Here is a 20,887-nt window from a genome sequence, read left to right as displayed (position 1 = left end):
ATCGCAACGACGCACAATAATCACATTGTATCATTCGTCCATCACATTTCTGTGATACCAATTAGTAATTTTATAAATAATGATAAACTTTTTAACCGTCTGCTTTAATGAATTACGTGCATCAATTGAAAGAATTTAAATATAGATCTCTAATACTCGATATTAACAAATTCAAAACAATTATTACTTATGATGATAAATAAAATCAATAAAAAAAAACTTAATGAAAATCTTCTCTGAAACATACTTAAAGATCCGATATGGTATCATAAATAAGTTGAAAAAGAAATGTCAAAATATTTTAATTTAATAAATATTGAATAGATATTTTAATTCATCAATAATCAAGCAATAAATATTAAGATGTTCTTAAGCAATCTTTCATGCAAAAAAGTTCATCAAGCTTTGATGGAATTTTCTCATGGATATATTCGATCCTATTGGCTGTATATGGCATCCCCGGAAAAGACGAAAAATCCTCGGAAAAACGATCGAAATTCACCTGGTGACATTACGCTTTCAACGAGCGGCCAGGCCATGTGAAAAGTGCAGTCTATTTTGAAATGCAAAGGTTTTTTTTAAAACGTGGCAAGTAAATGGGGTAGTTTGCACTCGAAATATGTTGCGAGCATTCGGCCACGAGTGAACACGTGGCCGTTGGAATCATGTAAAGGATCAAAGCGACGAATTGCATCGGGAATGAGAGTGATTTTCTTTGTACCGAAATGCACGAGAGTGCACAGCTTAAGTCGGCCGCCATCCAAATGCATTCTCGCGACTTTCGACGATCGTTATCGACACTTTCCACGTGTTATCGTTTGTCACGATATTTGTTAAACGATTTTCGAGACGATTTTCGGTGTTGAGACTCTGTCGGAGAGTGATGAAACGAAGTGTATGTAAATATACATTAACAACTAGGAAATTTTTCCAGCCACTTTCCTTATTGCATAGAATTTTTCTAGCCACATAGAATCTTTTGGTAATTTTGTTATTAATAAAAAAATTAATACAATAATTTGTATATCGTAGATTAATACACGAACGAATTTTTCAAGATTCTAATTTAACATTTGGTCAAAGTTGTGAATTTTTGAAACAGATGATGATTATAAATTTTTGATCAATAATTTATAGTTATTAAATTAATAGATTTTCTGCAAAGCTTCGATTATCATATCAATTCTGATGACAGAAATTTCTGCTTCAAAAGATTCATATTATTTAATTAAATTGATTCTATCAATACGTAATTACATTATGCATTTAATTGTTATTGTTATTAATTTCAAATACGCGAGGAAAAACAATGTTATCATTCTTCATGAGGTAAAAAATTTATTTAAAAATACATAGAAATAATAATTTTATATTATATTGTATAAAATCTTATCTTGTTGATATAAAGATCATTGAAGATAATAAATATTTACCAGAATATAATAGAATAGTAAATTCTAACTTATTTAAATTGGTTATTTATTTTTCGTCAACCTAATACTATTGTAGACATACTAGAAAATCCATAGTGAAAAATGCAATATATTCTGTGCCGTATGCATCATTCATCATGAATGTCATGAATCATGACAATTATCTTAAATAAAGTTTTCAGGTAAAATTTTCAGGTAAAATTTTCAGGTAAAATTTTCAACTAAAAGAAGGTACTTTCCGTTATGAATTACTCGACCCAAGTTCCTCAAACAAAGCAAAAAGGAGAAAAGAAAAAAGATCCAAGAATAAAAAGTTTAATACTATAATTATTTCTTTTATTATTTAATTTAAAAAGAAAAAAATAAATTAAAAAATGTAGCGAGTAATTTTTAATAATTAAATTAATATAAAATTAAATAGAGCAAAATTAAAACGTATACTTAAGAAGTATAAAATCTTCTTTTCAAAATTATATTAGAAAAATTTTACTGAAAAATTACAATGTCGTGAAAATAATCGTATATTGAATTATTATGACAGAAAAATTTAAATGACAATTAGTCATTTTAGATACTTTTTTTAAACTTTTAATATACATTTATAAATATAAATATATAATAGTCAACTCGTAAAAAAAAAAATGATATAATGTTTTCAATGATATTGTTGGCAGAATATTCTGCAGTTATCTTACAATGCATATTGAACGCAATCATGTGAATTATTTACAAATCCACGATAAGTTGGATTGTAACGTGAGTTTGTTATTTGTAGAAAATTAAAAGTTGTTCAAGATGTGATAAAATTATTACAATTTTTAATAATAAACAAATAAATTTTATTTGATTGATCTTGATTGAATCCGTTATAGATATCACAATATTGAAAAATTGAAAATGATAATATTTTATAAGGAATAGTTTGAAACTTTTCATCAATAAATAGACTTTTTTCCTTTCTTTCTTTTTTTTTTTTTAATTTTTTTGAAATAAATGTAGCAAGTTTATATCGTGAATTTCATTATTAGCATCAAAGATTATTAATGAAAAATGTTATTTATTTTGTTCGACTTATTTTAGATATTTCTAGATTTCTTAATGATTTTCTAAACTTCGTTGTATATTTTTTTCTTAGGATTATATAGCAATATTATTGAATAATTCGTCCAATAAGACTTCCGCTTAAAGAGGGTGTTTAGTTAGTTCAGATGTCGACAGATAGCGCTGAATGCGGAGCTAATTCATACATAGGCACAAGATACGTCTGTACACGTGATACCTTCACAGTACGTCGGTAGTGTCGTTACGATAGGCTTCACGGCCATTCGAAGTACACGTGAGCTTCAAATGAACGGAGTCTCGTTTCATTCAGAAACTAAGAAGCCGCGGTTCTGTTAACCGCGTCTCGAATCTGCAAGTATATCGTCACTCAGTGCCTCGCAAGACACGTGTTCACATTTGACGGATTAAAATGACGCTTCAAGCGATTAAATGGGAAAATGGCAAGCTAGAAATACTTGATCAAATATTACTACCGGCAATGTCCCGGTATATCTCTGTCAGAGGTGTGGAGGATGGTTGGAAAGTCATCAATAATATGCAGGTATGTTATTTATTGATTGAATGAAGGGTGAAAATTTTTATTTCGATCTATGTCGCGTCGATTCTGTTCGCGTTATTTAAACGTAGGTTGTATACGGGCGCAAATGCGAAAGATATGAATTGATATGACGTTTCAATGCTTCGATTGACGAACAATAAAAAGCTAAATGCGTTTGAATAGTTAAATTGCAATAAAGAAAACTATAGTAATTTGAAACGATTCGCGCGAACAAAATTTTAATTGGAAGAATTAGTTTATTTAAATCGTTTATCGTGAATCGATTTATTATTGTTTCAATAGAGAGAATTAAAAATTTTTCATATTTTATTAGTTGATTTTTTTTTGATATTTTTTGATTTTTTTAACATAGGTTCGAGGTGCCCCAGCTATTGCTATTGTGGGTTGTTTAAGTTTGGCAACAGAGATCAAGAATGAGAAATATATTGACAAGAAGAGTCTTCGACAAGATGTTGAAGGCAAATTAAATTACTTGGTCTCTGCTAGACCAACAGCAGTAAATATGAAAATAGCGGCCGATGAATTAATTCAACTGGCTAATAAACTCAGTAAAGATGAGACTGTTAATGTAATAGAAATGCAAGAAAGGTATAAAAATTGGTTTAAATCTAGCAAAATTAAATTATCTTTGATATTATTATTAATGATAATGCTTATAGGTTTATCAAAGCCATAGAAGCTATGTTAGAAAAGGATATTGCAGATAACAAAGCTATTGGAGATTATGGAGCTCAAGAAATTTTGAAAAATGTATCTGGGGATAATTTTGTCAGAATTTTAACCCATTGCAATACGGGTAGCCTTGCAACAGCAGGTTATGGCACAGCTTTAGGTGTTATAAGATCGCTTCACAAGAAAAATAGTCTTGGTAACATTTGTATGTTTTTTAATTTAATTGTGTAAATGATAAAATTGTGTAGTACTAATTACCCTTACAGAATTAGCATATTGTTCTGAAACTAGACCATATAATCAAGGAGCACGATTGACTGCATATGAATTAGTATATGAAAATATTCCAGCTACTCTTATCTGCGATGACATGGTGGCAGCACTTATGAAGTCAAGAAATATTTCTGCTGTAGTTGTTGGTGCAGATAGAGTTGCAGCAAATGGTGATACAGCTAATAAAATTGGAACTTATCAAGTAATATATGCAACAATTGTCTTAATTAGGATTTTTTAAATATTTATTACATGATTAATTTTGTTTTGTTTTTTTAGATTGCCATAGTTGCTAAATATCACAATGTACCATTTTACGTAGCAGCTCCCAGAACCTCTATTGACTTCAGTATTCCTAGTGGTGATCATATTATTATTGAAGAAAGACCAGAAAGGGAATTAACTCATATAAATGATCAACGAATTGCAGCACCTGGGATACAATGTTGGAATCCAGCATTTGACGTAACTCCAGCTAACCTCATTAAGGGCATTATTACAGAAGTTGGAGTTTACAGACCTCAAGATTTATTACAATTAAAAACCCATGAGATAAACTAAATAAACTCATAATTACGAGAAAAATCTTTCTGGATACATTTATACGAATGAATCAATCAATGACTTTGATATTATAAAAAATTGTTGATACATCTTTTTATTTAATAACTTCGTGTTATAATAAAATTATTGGCAGGTTACGCTTATTTGAACACATTAAGCTAAATGGACGCAACAAAATGTATTGTGAATATATGTATTTGCGTTCGAATATGCCTTATTGACTTCGCTGTGATTTTTATAAATATATTTATATCTCGAACAAATAGTTGTATTAATATTAAGAGAAAGAAACGAATATTATTGACTGATGAATATTAAATACATAATTGAAACATTTTTAATCGTGTATTTCGATGATTTTAGTTAACCTAACCACCATCAGATGGCATGAATGCCTAAACTTTACAATGTAATGTACCCGATTGGCAATTTTTGATTTTCTAACACATAAGCAAATTGATATCATTGAAAAATAAATTTCATTCGTAAAATAAAAAATGATACGAAACATATGGAATAAGAAAAACAATATTTATTTTATATATATATATATATATTATAATAGAAAAAATTATTTTAAAATAAAATTTTTAAATTTCCTACCTACGTTAATTGTATTGAATTCAGAGTTACATTTTTTTACTTGCGAACTATTAATTCTTCATCACAAATTCTCATCACAAATTTTCATCACAATTATATTTTTTTTTCACAACGCACAAAAAAATGTATATAAAATAAATAAATGAATACAGAAAAGAGAATGAAACAAGCAAGTAGGATTTTAACACCGAGAGAAGCCATGTGCAATACTCGATTTTTTCGATAATCGATAAAAGTCTCGCAAGTGTCAATTGTATGGCTTCATGGCGCGTTTTCTTGTAGACATGTTCGAACGTGATCAGTCATAAGAAGTAATTTTAAACGAAGACAGCGAATACAGTTGTAGCAAAGAGAATAGTGATTTTGATCGAATCGTGATTTGTGGCAAAATATTTATCGCAGTAGTGAACAACGAATTTAACACAGTCACGACGCGTGCACTTGCTTCGGGAAAATTTGAGAATCTATTTTCGCCGTTGAAAGGCGCGCGGGAACGTGTTCGTAACGGATTTCTCGAACCGTGGTGCTTTAGTACGGTTAGTCTCTCCGCTTCGTGCAGAACTTCGTCGATCCTGGAATAGTTTCGTCAGTTACTCATCGAAGTTTTTCGCGTGTTTGTTGTACGAGCCAACTTGCAGTCGTTTCGGGCGTATTCGTTCACATTCATATCATTCTCGGTGTACATAACCCTCTCTCGTGACATTTACGTATCAATCGAACGTTGATCGAAATATCGATAATACGTTTCGAATTTTTCTCGAACGGTTAGTTCGTTGATACGATTGTTCAATCTGGAAGCTGATACGGAAAACGCGGGGATGGATGCTATGGACGTCCTCAGTCCTGACACTCTGTCGGGGAACAACAAGGATGGTTTCAACAACGAAAACAATGGCAATAACAATGAAGACGACGAGGCGCCCACCGTCGAGGAGACTTACGAGGTTACAACTACCAAACGAAAGACGATTCGGACCAGCTACAAGATCCAAGAAGTAAGTGACGACATATTTAAGTGACACGTGCGATTACGGTAACTGAGATTCGTCGTGACGCCCTGACGTGGGCGTTTATTACAAACACATCGTGTTCTCTCCATCGCCTTAAATTTCGAATTATGTTTGTTCACTTTAGTTCTCATAAATAATTGTAACGATAATAGATGACGGCGTATCAATAAATATATGATCGAATAACGATTGGAACGTTAAAATAAGAATGCATGGATATTTAAGGCGTTTTTTTTTTTTGGGAATAGGATTCGTGTACGCCAAAAATAAACGCCCAGACTTCTGTTCGACGACGCTTAGTCGAAAATCTCGGTTTATTTTGATATATTCGTCAAGGATGACTGGGCGAAATCGACTTATTTCGATTCGTGAATTTTCCTGCGATTTATTTATCGATTTTATTTGGCGCGTAATTTTATTTAATAATATCCGTCGTGTCCAACAATGAATAAACTGTATACAAAAACAGAATTCCGAACTTCCATTGGCATTTAGCTGTTTTATATCATGAATATTTTTTTTTTTTAAATTTACATACTTTATTTCATGATTCTTTTTTATAAAATATATTACTTTTTTATAAAATATTTTAATGATTAATGATATTTATTGACTAGATGTGATTTATATTCGAGAGTTATTCGAAGTTAGCCAAGTTACATGCAATTAACAGATTTCAGTATTTACTAGTTACGTAATAAATATAGATCAAAAATATTATCGAATGTGGGCGGATCAAAGATGCCATAAATTGAAATGCACAAGTTTTTGGTTTAATGGCTAATTTTAAATGGTAATTATTGACGCAATTTTTATTCTCGTATAACTATTTTCTATGAATCATTTATTTTATACATTTTTTTATTTTTATATATTTCTAAATAAAATTAGCCATTCATTTGGTTCAATATTTGTGCAATATTTTTCTATGATTATATCATTTTTATTAATTGTTGATAATAATATTAGAGGATTTAATAATAAGTTCAGGTTTTTAGAGATTCCATAAATTTCGATAGTTATTTGATAATATTTGGAACGATTCGAGATTTTATTGCACGTAATATGATTCAAATCTAATTCAGTTTATCCAAGTCTAATGTGTAAAATCGACGTATCGAGGAAAATATATATAGATTCGAAACCAAATGTAAACTGGACACGATTATCCATTTTTAATTTATAATTTATTTATTAATTTAGAACGAATTCAAAGCTTGTAATCAATTTAATCAAAAAAGAGAGTATTATTATTATTATTATTATTATTAGAGAAAATTCATAGCTTTCTCTTTCCCTTTTACTTTAATAATATACCATTTAAAAATCATTTAACTCCACAATTAAATACAATATACAATTTTACATACAATATCAAATATCCAATCTTGAATATTCAATTCATCATCGTAAAAACTACGAAATTACAGGCATCGATAAAACCACGTTTTACACTGCCCATTTCCAAACAGATCATCGAATCTAAGAAAAAGAAACCTTCCATCCCCTTAATGCTCACAAAGATTTACATTGGTAAACGGAACAAGAAACATTTTTTCTAACAACAAACGAAACACCGCGGAAATCCTACACAAAGAGAAAGAATAAGAAAGGGGCGAAAATAGAAGGCGAAGGATTCCACGCTTCTTCCATCGAAACTTCCAGCTTCCTTCTTTTCCCAATTTAAAATGGGGGGGAGGGGGGGAAGGGGAAGGAATTAGAACGATTTCCAACTAAGTTGTGCGATCCATTGAGGGTGGTGTCGAGCTTTTAAAAGACAAAAGGGTAGTTCGGGCACGAAATTAAATCGACGCGGCGAAGCGACACGCGGCGCGGGATAAGAAAGATTAGTCGGGCGGCGCGGCGTTTAAATGCAAAATGAGCGGACAACGGGCGCGATTTACTCGGATTCTACGTCATTGTCGGTACGACGGTTTTAGATCTGGCAACGGACACGAAACGAGAAGATGGGGGAGGTGGCGTAAATCCGGCCGATGAATGCCCCGCCGAGAGTCTCTCGCGATTGGGACTTCCGATTAATGATAATCGCCTTTTGTCTCGCGCCGATTATGCGATGCCTCGTTTCCAGACAAGGTTTATGCGATAGATCTGTTTGTCGACGGTGATCCGCTCCGATTTTCACAATTTTACTCTTTCCTTTTTCTACTGAAACGAAAAGGACGTAACTGTCAACTAGACCTTGGTATATACATCTTCCATTTTTCTTCTAGAAACAGTCAAGTTGAATCCGATCTTTCTTAAAAATGTTCTCTAAGAATATAAGATTTCCATCCTCGAAGCAAATATCGAGGCAACGATAAAAATCAATTTCAATCGTCAGAAAGTATCCATCGTTGTTATTGGAAAATGGATATTTCGAAAAAAAGGAAACAAGGCAAGATTCCATCTGGAAAGTAGGAAAAGTATTCTCGAAGACAACGAGTTCGCTCATATCCAGATCGGTTTCGCGAATCGGTTCGCGCCGCGTGGATAAATATTTATTTAATTAAACACGTCGCCGGCCGGGATCTCGCGGAAGGCTTTCAATAATAACTCGGTTCGGATCGGTTGGGCTTGGCAAGAGGATAATTTCAGCCCGCTGTCTCTCTCCTCCGGACGTTCCATATAGACGTGTCGAAGATAGACATAGTTTTGGCCGTCTTGAAGTATTAATCCGTTAGGAACACGTGCACTCCTTCCCTCCTCGAGTAATTCCGACTAAATCATTCCCATCGTTATTATCATTGTCGTGTCGCGAGGGAAGACGTTGAATTATCATTCGCATAAATTTCACCGGTCAGTTTTCGGGGAACGTTGAAATCGGAGAATCGAACATTGACATTAGACCCCTCCCCCTCCAATCGAAAAATGGCGTCCTCTTTCGTTAATTAATCTTTTCTTCCTTGGTGTTCGTCGAGGATTCTTTGTATTCGAAGAACGTTGTTCGTGGGGGGAGATTTGAAATTTGGCGGTAACAGAAAGAAGTTTTCTTCTTTTCTCGATGGTTTTTAGAATTCAATCAAAGTTGGTGTAATTAGATTTGCACGAAATTGAATTTTTAAGATTCTGGAATGTGTGTAAGATATATATCCTGAACGATTTATTTCTTGAAATTTGCTCGAGCTCGAAAGTTTGATCATTTTCCTCGAAACTTGTATTCTGCATAAATCGTGCTTATGAATTACATTATGGGAATTAAAAACAAAGCCACGTTAAACAATAATATTAATATAATTGATTGATTGTCGAGCAAACATGTCTATATTTGATTCATCGCCACTGAAGTGATCAATCAAAAGGTATTTACTTTGCTCGGGACAGAAAGTTGTAAAGATTCACTTTCCGCGCCATTATTTCTTTACAAAATTATTCAATAATTTCGAGGATCATCTTGAGTAAAATATTAGTGAATAATCGATTACAAGAAATATATTTTTATATTTACACAATCCCGTTCTCTTATAACTTGTATAAATATATTCTTAAAATTTTTCAAGCATCGAATCATTAGTTTCTACGATCGAATCTCGAACAAATTAAAAAAGAACAAATATGGTACGTCATAAGTCTAAGGGATTTCCTCTGAAAGTAAATGAAGATGGATAATTCGTCGCACAAAATGAAAGTTTTTAAGTCGAATAAACAGGAGCATCTCATTTCTATCAGCTCATATTGTATTATGAAAGAGCAACTTTTTAACAAAAAAAAAAAAAAAAAAGAAAGCAAAATCATTTTTATCCTTGTTTCTATTCTTGGTCGATAATCGATTTAAAATTGGCGGATCGATCGGAAGGATGTACAATCGATTCGAAGACGATAAATCGTCGTTTCTTGTTGGCCAGAATAGATTCGAGAAATCGAATTGAAGCACTGATGTGCTTTTAAAATAGCACCAAGGTCTGGGCGAGGCTTCGATCAGCATTCGTTTTACGGATGAACATCTGTTAAAAAATATATTTCATTTTGCTCGATTGCTTTTTAAACTTAATTTCTATTTGAAATTTACGTTGTATTATGGTGGATGAAAATAATTTAAAAAAAAAAATGGGATGCTTTGATCTTTTGGGAGAATTCATTTTGAATTTTTTAGAATTACTCATAATTCATAGATTGTTTTTTCGTTTTTATTGTTAGAGGAAGGAAAGAAAGAAGTGAAAAATTTTGGATATTGGTTATAAAGTGGAATGATTAATATTTGGTGATCTTTGAATTGATTGATTATTACTAATCATAAATTCTTTACATGTGCAAATTTGAAATAAATATGCATTAGAAAAGAATCGAACATATTCAGATTTGAATTTTTAGCAATCTATACGTTGTGTATATAAAATTTTATATTTATATGATATAAAATTAATAAATTCAATTTCATTTAATATTCAATGTAGAATTTATAGATATTTTTATTAGTAAATTCTCTGTAATTAAATTTATCGTTAGTTGAATCGATAAGGTATGTACACAATCGAATTGATATTCTAATTAATACAAAATTAATTAATAATTCATCAATTACGAACAGCATTAATCATTTTAATAAGAAACTTTAACAATTAATTTATCTGAATATATTAACATATATTAGCTCACTGAATAAAATCCTTCGTTTTTTCAAATTATTTTAAGCAATTATAAACAGTTCACGAATAATTTAATATTGGAAGAACCAAACTTGTCAAAATGATGAGTTACAGACTTTTTGGGTTACCAAAAACATACAGATACTCGAGGCAAGATTAATATTAGATTCTTGTTGTGATATACAGATCTAACTATATAGGTTTAATTTTATTATCAATTATTATGAAATCAAAATTTTAATTACTTTAAATTTCACTGAAGAAAATCATTTAGTTTTCACAGTAGAAACATTTACAACAAGTTATTCCAATTTTAAGGAATTATCTACTTTAATACTTATTTATAATACAACAGGGATACATAATCGAACATTGATCTCATTAACAAAAATTAACACTCGAACCATTGAACCCAGAAATACTTCCGCCATCCCCCATTATTTATCCCGCTTTTATTATAGTTCCAATCCAAAAAAAAAAAAAAAAAAAAAAGAAAGTGATCTCGTTGTTAAACCACCACATTCGACGAGAAGCAGATTGCCCGAGGAAATTTATACGGACACGCGGTACAAATACGCGTTAGATGCAAATACGATGGCCGTCGGGTCGGTTATTAATCTCTAGTCTTAAGGTAAAAGACGCGAGATTTACGAGGTGGTGCAAGGTCCGCAAGGTGGTCGTCTCCGTGTCATTTTTCCCGCCTCCTCTGTCCCTCCATTCATCCATCTTCCGAACCAACCGAATTTCCGGTACGGCTGACGCTGATCACATTTGCAATGTGGCATCCGTTCCTCGAATTTTTCACTAATTTCCCACGCAAACGAGAACGCGAAAATTTGAATTATCGGCTGGTTTTAGAGAGAGAGAGAGAAAGAGAGCTCGTCGAAGTGTAATCACGCGAAACTGCAATGTATATCCACGCTTTACAACGCGTAAATTCACGGATTTTGTACGCAGATAGTGAGAATATACGGGGAAGCTATATACGCTGTCATTTCACGTTGTTTTGTAACGTAATTCCTTGTTTTATCTCCTTTTTTTTTTTGGTAGATTAAGTTGAATGGGATGGAAATTTACTCGATCGAGATTCTTTTTTTTTTTTGATAATAAAACAAATCATTCTCTTCTTCGTCTTCGCGATTTTCACGATCGATTCTCCATTTTTCTTATATTTTTGGAATTCTACTACTACGTTCCCTCTGCTCCTCCAAAAAAATAGAAAATTTTGATAGGATATACCTATTAAAAAATAAAATTCACTTTGACCATTGAAAATATTTTAATGAGCGGAGGTTAACCACGTTCGATTTCACACTTTGGCAACAACAACAACAACAACGATAATAATAAAAGAATATTAACGCGCAATAAAATGATAAAAAAATTTACGGGAAATTCGCTCTCGAAATATCGATCGGTTTAATCCCACTTCGATCTCACGGTCTCGTATTTTGAAATCAATTTAACACTTTCAACTACAAAATGGGGGAGTTTGCGATAGAATCGGACCCCTCCTGTCCCCTCCCCTCTCTAGCCGGCAAAGGAAAATCTCTTTGAGTGATGTAATTCCGGAAACGGAAGCGAGAAGGAGTAGATCGGTTTTCCCTCGAAGCGCCAGGGAATAATTCAAGTGGTTGCCAGACAAACAAATAAGTGGAAATTACGATGATTAATCGAACGTCAGGAGCAACGACGAATAATTTACACGGCGATGAATTTCAATGAATCGCTAAAGAGCTATCCACGTTTCTATTTCTTTATCCCACTTTGCTCAATTTTCAATTTTCATCGCATTTCTCCTCCCTTCTTTCTCTCTTCTCCCTTTTGCCTTTCTCTCGATAAGGCAAAATGGATTAAATCGACACGAGTTACGGATAAAATAAGTAAATAATAAACAGGTGGATAGATAGAAAGTTGGGATGGAAAGAGTGAAATTTAGTTTCGTTGGGTATAGGGATTCGTGGAGACGAATCCAATCTTCGCATGAGTAATTATTTCACAGTCTTAATTTGTGACTCGTGTGACAGTGAGCCGCGAGATTTATGGTGGCCGGTTGGTTACTTTGAAACGTTTAGTAGATTTGTCATAACGATGTTAGTTTGAGGTGATTCGATGCGCAATCCTAATGACACCCTTGAAACAAAGCGTTTAAATTAAATTTTAGATACACGGTGGCTCTTTTTAGTGGCGAGAAAAAATGTATTTATAAATATATATATATATACAATGAATTTTTTTTTTAGATTAAAAAGGGAATGGAAATTATTGTGACGAATGATTGAGTAACACGTTTAAAAATAGATTGAGAAATAAAGATAAAATTGAGATTAAGTTTAAATGTATTAAATTATAAATTGTTTCATAAAATTATTTTCAACGATTAGAAACTAATTTCGTTAGCAAAGTAAAGAATGAATTTTTTATTTGTTAAGAATGATTATGCAAATTAAAATGAAATGACAAGTAGGGAGAATGTTATACTTTTATATTTTCAAGCTGTGCTGCTGATAGTGTTAAAATAAGTAGGATGTTGGAAACCTATTAAAAAAGGAGGACTTACACGAGGAAACCTTATAGTATTAATTGCAAGAACTTGAAAGCCTTGAGAGTTCAAATTACAAGTTACGAGACACGATTTTTTTTTATATCACGTGGAAAAGAAAATTTCAAACAATTTACGATATTTATCATGTTAATAAGTATTTAGACTTAATTTAATTAACAAAATTTCATAGAATTGCACGGATGCATTTATAAGGAAAAATAAGTTTCAGACCTGTCTGACTATGAACGAACTTCGTCTACTTACGCACCATTTCCTTATACCATTTTAATTCTTTTTATGTTTCCTTTCCTTCATAGAATTCTATACCGATGCGCATGTTAGTTTCGCATATTTTTCACCTTTTATCTCTAAAAACACCAATATCCAATACACAACGAAGTTAAAAAATAAAATTTGATACGATTTATGACATTCGACTGTATTACAACTTAACACGGATTTATATAGAATTTATTTCCAATTTGCAAAACGCGTGCAAAGATATTTCGTGCAAAATTTACTTTCCGTTCGGAAAAAGGAGATTTACGGACCGATAATTTCAATTAAGTCTAAATATTTATTAATTTTAATTTTAATTTTAAAAAAGAGAGTTTCTATTCTCGCGATTCTCGGAAGATCTGGCGACCACATCACGTGTTCCCGGGCTACGTAGATAACGCACCGTTACGTAGAAAGAAACGACGTGCAATCACACGCATCCGTATACTCGTGGATCGCGAAATTCTTGGCACAGGCCGAGGAGTCTTGACAAAAATCTTGCTTTGCGTTTAGGTCGGCCGACCTTGCGCCTCGAGGAGCATAAGGTGACGACATCGTGGTCTCCGTAATTCACACCTTCGATAAAATTCTAAGCATTTGTAAATTGCGTTCTGGCAACGAGCGAGCAAAGTGACGTTAAACGAAACTGTTTCGTGAAACGATTCTTTTTTTTTTGACTTTTTATGACGCGTTGATAAATATAAAAGTGTAGGAGGAGGGATTTTTATGACGAGGAAAGATTCCAGGTTGAAACGACGATAATCGTATGTACAATTTGAGATTGTATATATATGTATATATATTTTAAATTGTTACTTTTATCGTGTTGCATTTATTTTGAATCGTTTTAAAGGAATATTTTTCGAAGTTCTTTTTTTTTTTTTACCCTTGAATATCGAAATAATGTGTTTCGACCGATAAATGTCGGCAATGATCGCGCTTCGTTGAATTCTCATTGTCAGTTTTGCAATTTACCGTTTGGCCTAAAATTGCACCGGCGATTGTAAATCGTGACGATTACGAGATCGATGGCCCCTTGCGAGGCCGATGAAGTGTGGGTCGACGATTTTGGCGGAAGCATTAATCGGTCATGATGACATCATCGTGGATAGAAGCCGCACAAGGTCGTGACAGCATCACCGATGCTGTCACGAATAATTTGAGGATGTTCAATTCATGGTGTGGCAGTTTTAGCAATGATTTCCGACATGATTTCCTTTTATTATCTCTCTATTCTTTTTGCTAGAATTTTATTTATTTCTTTAAGTTTAGAATATAACAATAGAATTATTCAAATTAATCAATAATTAAATTTGCTTGTCTTAAGGAATTGCATAAATTTTCTTATCTCTAATTTCTCAAATTCTTTGACAAACATTCTTCCTCGAACAAAATTTTTCGACGCTCCATGACAATTTGGAATTTTGCAATTTTGTTTCGAGAAAATAGGAGAAAATTTCTGGAAGCAACGATCGGTCGGTGGGCCGGATATTTCGAATCGACGACGTTTTACGGAGCCGATGGCGCGATTTTCGTGACGTCGACAACTGCGTCTGTTTCATCGGCGATTTCCACGTCATTGCTCGCGGCCCTAACTTTATTTATACACGCCGTAAGGTACGCGCTCGCTACTATTTAGACCTGTTGCAGTCGGAATTGGAATTCCCGTTGCAGATGCGGCTCGCTTGCCAACGTCTTTTCCAATGTGAATTACAACGAAGTCGATTCGCCGAAATATTCAAATATGTAACAAAATTCAGAACGCGAGACACTTGCAATATTATTTGAGAAATTTACTTATTTCGAAAGGAAGAATTTTTCCGTTTGACAAGAAAAGAAATTTTTCCTCAATTACGAAAGCTGATCGTTCACAGATCGTTCACCTGTATAACTTTGATGGTCAGAAATAGACATTATTTCGCTCTTGGCATTGATCGCGACACAAACAAATTTTGTTTATTTTGCAGAAATCAAATTTTATCGCGTAACGCTATAACTACATATATGTACGTAATTTATAACTCGCATATTACTTCCTCCTATTAGTTTCACGCCAAGTTTGATAAAGGGATACACGAATTTACAATTAGACGATTCTAAAATTATTCAATCACGTGCAACAACGTGGAATAAAAAAAATGTAAATGAATAAAATTCCTCCTCACGTTTCATTCCTCATAAAAATTGAAATTGTGAAAAGGAATGCATCAATTTTTTCCACGCCATCAAGTAAAAAAAAAAATTACTCACTCTTTACACTCATTTCCCACATAATCGTCTTTCCTCAGTCGATCGATCTCCTCGATCTGTGGTGAAATTAAAATCGACGTCATTTTTTAGCCTAACATTTAATCGATTCGATCGATTCGACGAATTTTATCCCGAAACTCCGCCTATTTCGCAAATTTTGCACGCGATTATCGGCGCAAACTGTGGAGAATAATAGATCGGAAACGGAGTAGGGTGGAGTAAATAGGGTGGCCTTTATTCGGGGGAGGGAGGGGCGATCCTGAATGAAATGCGCCACTTGGCAAGAGCCGAGTAACGCTTGCACGTCATAAGATGTACCGTGCAACGTCTGAGGAAGAAGGGAGATCAAACGTGGAAGCGTAACATTGTTATGGATGGAACACTTTACCGAGGCAAATTTTAGCGTGAAAACACATCATCGGCCATGATTTAGATCGTGTGAATGAAAGTTAAAGTGGAAGAAGAACTTTTAGCATCGTTCGTTGTTCTATCTTATTTCTAAAATTGTGAAATTTTCTTTTAATCATGTTACGATAATTTTGTTCTTTTTTTTTAAATTTAAATTCGATAAAAATCTCAAGAAAAGAACACGACGTATAAAATATAAATCGATTTAGATTTTTGTGCGAATAAAAATTTGATACGAGATTAATGAATGCAGAGGAAAGTTTCCTAAAATACCATTTTATAAATCCATTGTCACTGTTCCAATCCAAGCTAAACCAGCGCCAAATTGCCACTTGATCCAATTTCCATCTTAAAATAATAATTCGAACACGCAAGTTCGATCGATCGATCGTAAACTTTCTCCCCCTCTAAGAGGATCCAACTTGTTCAAACCTTGTCCATCCTTCTCCCAAACCATCTCCAAATATCAAACGCACATTTCTTTCAAACGAAATAATATAAATCGGTGCCTGGACGGAAAAAAAAAAAAAAATAAACCCGAAACAAATTCGATAGGTTTCGCCTCGTTAATCGGGAACCAAGATCTCGGTTGCTCAGGATCCAGGGGCAATTTGGTCGAGTTGGCTTATCGAGCGAATAGAAAGGGAGAGTGTGCGAATCCAACGACGAGGCTAGGGCAGCTTAATGCTTCCGTTTTCTGGTCGATGCCTCTGGCGTCTCAATTAGCGAGACACCACCTCTCTCTCTCTCTCTCTCTCCCTCTGTCTATCCATCTCTCCTCTTCTTCAAACCACGTTGGTTGGGTGCTCGGTCATGCTCGACGCGATTCGTGGCCGATTCTCGAAATAGATCCGCTTCGTTGTCCGTCCTCTCACCACCTTATCCTTTCTCCTCCTTCCTTTCGGCCCATGAATCTGCCGCGAATTGATAGCTCCCGTGTCGTGCGAGTCTTATTTGGCTTCGCCCCGTGTGAAATCGATGAAGACGCGCGTGTATGAACCGATTCGTTCACGGAGAGGGGTTTGAAAGACGGTAGGTGATGACGATGGACAGGGGAAGAGGTTGTTCGATACGAATGATAGAAATGTCTTTTAGAGAGGAATTTAGTGAATTATTTATTCGAGGAATAAATGGGAAGGGAAATGTTCAGGAAAGTGTATGATATAAGTGTGTCGGAACGGTTTCAAAAGGAAGTTGTTATACACGATAAATAAGAGAGCGAGTAAAATTCAAACAGAGTATTATGAACTTTGAATTTATGAATCTATTGTGTGATATATATATATATATTTGTGGAGATAAGTGAGGAAGAGTGAAAATGAGAGTTTTAGAGTTTTGTTGATGTATACGTAGCTTTTTAGAGAAGGATAAAACGACTCCCTTGAATGCAACTGCATTAAAGATAAACAATGCATAATTAGCGAAAGTTGTCGAGGAAAGTTTAGAAAGGAATTTTAGAGGAAAGAGGATATATAAGAAAGAACGAGCTCGCAGAGAGAAAATTCCAAGGGATATACAAGAATTTCTTGTATTATTGTTAATTATTGTTTTTCGTATTTGATTAAGAAAAATTATATAAAATATTTCACAATATAAAATTTTGCCACTGTTTTTGTTTCGTAAATGAATGATATTCATTCTTAAAACTTTACTTGAGAAATTATAATCAGAGAACTTTCTTCTTCAACTAACATTGCATTAATCTATAAAATTTCTCATTTCATCCTTTAAATAATCTTTTTTCAAAGAATTTAATAACAAGAACGATCGAAAGATAAAAAGTTCCTTCTCCTTCAAAATTCCTTGTCATAATTATGGCTAGGATTAATAAATTAACCCTTTTCACACGTTCTAACGAAATACAACAACGAATGCGTGTCTCCTCTTATTAATTTGTACAGTTATAATAGAAACAGCAGTCCATCGTTTTATTTTTAACAAAAACATATCGTGCAATTTGCTTTTGTTCCAATTTATTAACACGATCGTTGGCCATCGATGGAGAGATCCATCACCAGGAAATCCTTGTTTCGTTTCCGTGGATGGATACAAATTCTTGGTGGAAAATATTATTTATGAAGATGATATTTTCGAAGATATTTATTGGATAGGAACTAATTCGAGCGCTGGGCGCCCGTTCGCCGGGGATTTTCACAGAACTATAGATTATACAGCTCGGACATTCAACGTTATTTGTTTCACTTGGAACTTTCTCACTGTCTCTTCTTCCTCGCTGTTTCCCTTCCTTCGTCCAATTATCCGTTTCGTCGCGAATAAATCGATAATCTCTTGAGAGAAGGTTTCGCTATCTTCGAAATTTTTTGAAAAAAAAAAAAAAAGAAAATATTCCGAACGTGTCGTTCTCTTTTATCTTTTTAGATATTTCGACTTTCTCGAAAAAAGTGATAATATAAATACTTCGTTGGATGATTATAAAATTATTCGACGACTCCATTTCTCCGATCAAATTTAATTAAACCCAATCTAACAAATCCAGGATCCGTATTATTCTCTGGTGTAAAATCGTTGATGATTTAACACCAAATTATTAGAATATCACAAAGATTTCGATTGACTTAGCTGTTAGGGATTTTCGTTACATTCGATTCGTCGATGAACTCTGTAAAATGATCGTGTACACCTAAACTTAGATCGAGCTTCTCTACGATACGTGGTTCAATTCGGGACGGAAATACGATAGTAAGTGGTGGCGTACCGGTGACAGAAAATCCTTGGTCAATTTTAATGGGGGTTTAGGCGCCAATATATCGCGTGACGAATCGTCGTCAGCTGGTCGCATACGATCCTCTGCCATTACTCTCGTCATGTGACTGCCATTGTCAGCTCTAAATTGGGACTGCTGGAGCCTTATTTCTCGTTGTGGATAATTGAAGAGTCGGCTAGGAGAAAGAGAGAGAAAGAGAGAGGGAGTTGTAAGAAGGAAGAAAAAGAAGAGGTTGAGAAAAATTTTTGGAGAGAAAAAATTTGTGAGGCAAAAATTGAAACGAACGAGTGGTTATTCCAAAAGTTTTTTAAAATATGTATATCTTAAGAATTCGAGGGAAAGGTTTGTGGGATGAAAAAGAATTGTGACGAAAGATCTGGCCAAGATGGAAAAAGGTGAAACGAGTAAATTTAGAATTCAGAGGGAAAATAATCTTGTAAGGTGAAAGAAAAATTGTGAAACTTTCTAGGATGAAATTAATGCATTAGATATATAACGGTTAATCAAAAATAATTCAGAAGATAAAATAAAATTTAGATTCCTTACTTAAATTTTTAATCTTTGATCTGTGAGATTTTATGATTGGTATCGTAATTATCGAAATAACTTTCACGCTATTTGTCGTAGAGAATAAATATCGTATTTTTCTTTTCACCCAAATGTTAATTTATAATATCTGTATCGATAAATCGAATTATCATTTTTTATAGCCAGGTAAATTTATCCGTAATAAAAATCTTAATCATAATCTTCAACGATTGCCAATTACAAATTAAAAAGTACACGGTAATGAAGATCAATACCATGAAAATGATTCGACTTATTTTAATACGAATAAATATGCTAAAAAAAAAAAAATATATATTGTACGGTTGTTAAGCCAGTGAATAATTGCGTTAAGTTCCTCGGGCAAATCTCGTTTAAACGTGTATACCGGTAGATAAAAAAAAAAAAAAAAGAAGCAATAAATTGTAAATGTAATATTTGCATTGGAAATTACAGCCAATCCAGCACAGAAACATAAAAACAGCCGGAACTACATTTATAACGAATAAAACCACAAATTATTCACGTAGATATTCCCTGTACGGATATATATTTCTCTCAAATAAAAAAAATGCAATAGTTCCAGCGAGAAATAAAATTCAACTTATTATATTTCACTGATGAAACTAAAAAAAAAAAAAAGAAAAAAAAATTAAATAAATTTTATTCAAAAAGGATCGCGTATTTTATTCGCTGTGGATACAATGTTTAAAATAATTAATTTTCATGTTTATTATATAATAAAAATAAATAAAATATAATATCGTATAAACGTTCCAACGTGTCTCGTAAATTATTCCGATTAAAATTCCACCGCTGCGGTATGCTTTATTATTTTATTCGCTTTCTGACAGTCAGAAGCCATTGTGAGAGTCTTTTGTTTAAATAAACACGTTGATAATTATTTTTGAAATCATTACGAACTTTCCCTTGTCGTAATTGACAAATTTTCCAAAATTTCCAAAAAAGGAAATATTTTGTTCAAAATTTGAAAAAGAATATCATTTGTTTGTTCTGACCTTCCACGTTCCACGTTCTTAAAACGTTTCTTTAAAATTCTCCTTCTAAAGTATATGATAAAAAAATATCAATAATCACATTGATTTGAAGAAAATTTATCAAAAACTTATATATATATAATCTTCTACATAAAGTACATTTGCTCGATCGTATTTCGAAGCGAAATTTTATCTTTATTGTTATCGTTAAAAAAAAAAAATCGTAAAATTATGAAAATCACGAGAAAGAATCATCGTAACAGCGCGCAAATATTCGCTTTCCGTTTTCAAACACGCCAGTCCAGTCTAAAAAATCCTTGCGAAAACATATTTTTAACCATGATCGCACACATTGCAGGAAACGGGACATTGTTGCA

General features: G+C 33.1%; 2 protein-coding genes across 19 annotated transcripts in view; both read left to right on the top strand.

Moving 5' to 3' along the window:
- The first annotated feature begins 2,573 nt into the window (after positions 1 to 2,573).
- Positions 2,574 to 4,899, top strand: LOC107993887 (methylthioribose-1-phosphate isomerase). 4 transcript variants are annotated; one of them, XM_017050668.3, is made up of 5 exons: positions 2,574 to 3,036; positions 3,407 to 3,642; positions 3,714 to 3,922; positions 3,993 to 4,201; positions 4,279 to 4,899. In XM_017050668.3, exons 1-5 carry the CDS (start codon positions 2,905 to 2,907, stop codon positions 4,558 to 4,560), a joined length of 1,068 nt encoding a protein of 355 aa, XP_016906157.1. In that variant the 5' UTR covers positions 2,574 to 2,904; the 3' UTR covers positions 4,561 to 4,899. The 4 variants fall into 4 exon arrangements, with proteins under 4 accessions (XP_016906157.1, XP_016906320.1, XP_028519816.1 ...); XM_017050831.3 differs by having other exon boundaries at positions 2,677 to 3,036; positions 4,077 to 4,201; XM_028664015.2 differs by having other exon boundaries at positions 2,677 to 3,036; positions 3,975 to 4,201.
- Positions 4,900 to 5,047: 148 nt separating this feature from the next.
- The window catches only part of LOC108002673 (tropomodulin), a 219,951-nt gene continuing 204,111 nt past the window's right edge, over positions 5,048 to 20,887 (top strand). For all 15 annotated transcript variants that reach the window (XR_009831073.1, XR_009831070.1, XR_009831069.1 and 12 more), the window contains exon 1: positions 5,048 to 6,161. Coding sequence is in view for 8 of the 15 variants with exons in the window: in XM_062079109.1 (XP_061935093.1) it covers positions 5,985 to 6,161 (177 nt within the window). In the remaining 7 variants the exon portion in view is untranslated. The remainder of the gene's footprint in view (positions 6,162 to 20,887) is intronic.

Source organism: Apis cerana, linkage group LG9 (genome assembly GCF_029169275.1).
Source record: "Apis cerana isolate GH-2021 linkage group LG9, AcerK_1.0, whole genome shotgun sequence".
NCBI classification, from domain to species: domain Eukaryota; kingdom Metazoa; phylum Arthropoda; class Insecta; order Hymenoptera; family Apidae; genus Apis; species Apis cerana.
Note: the sequence above shows the minus strand (reverse complement) of the source record. Positions and strands in the feature narration are given on the sequence as shown.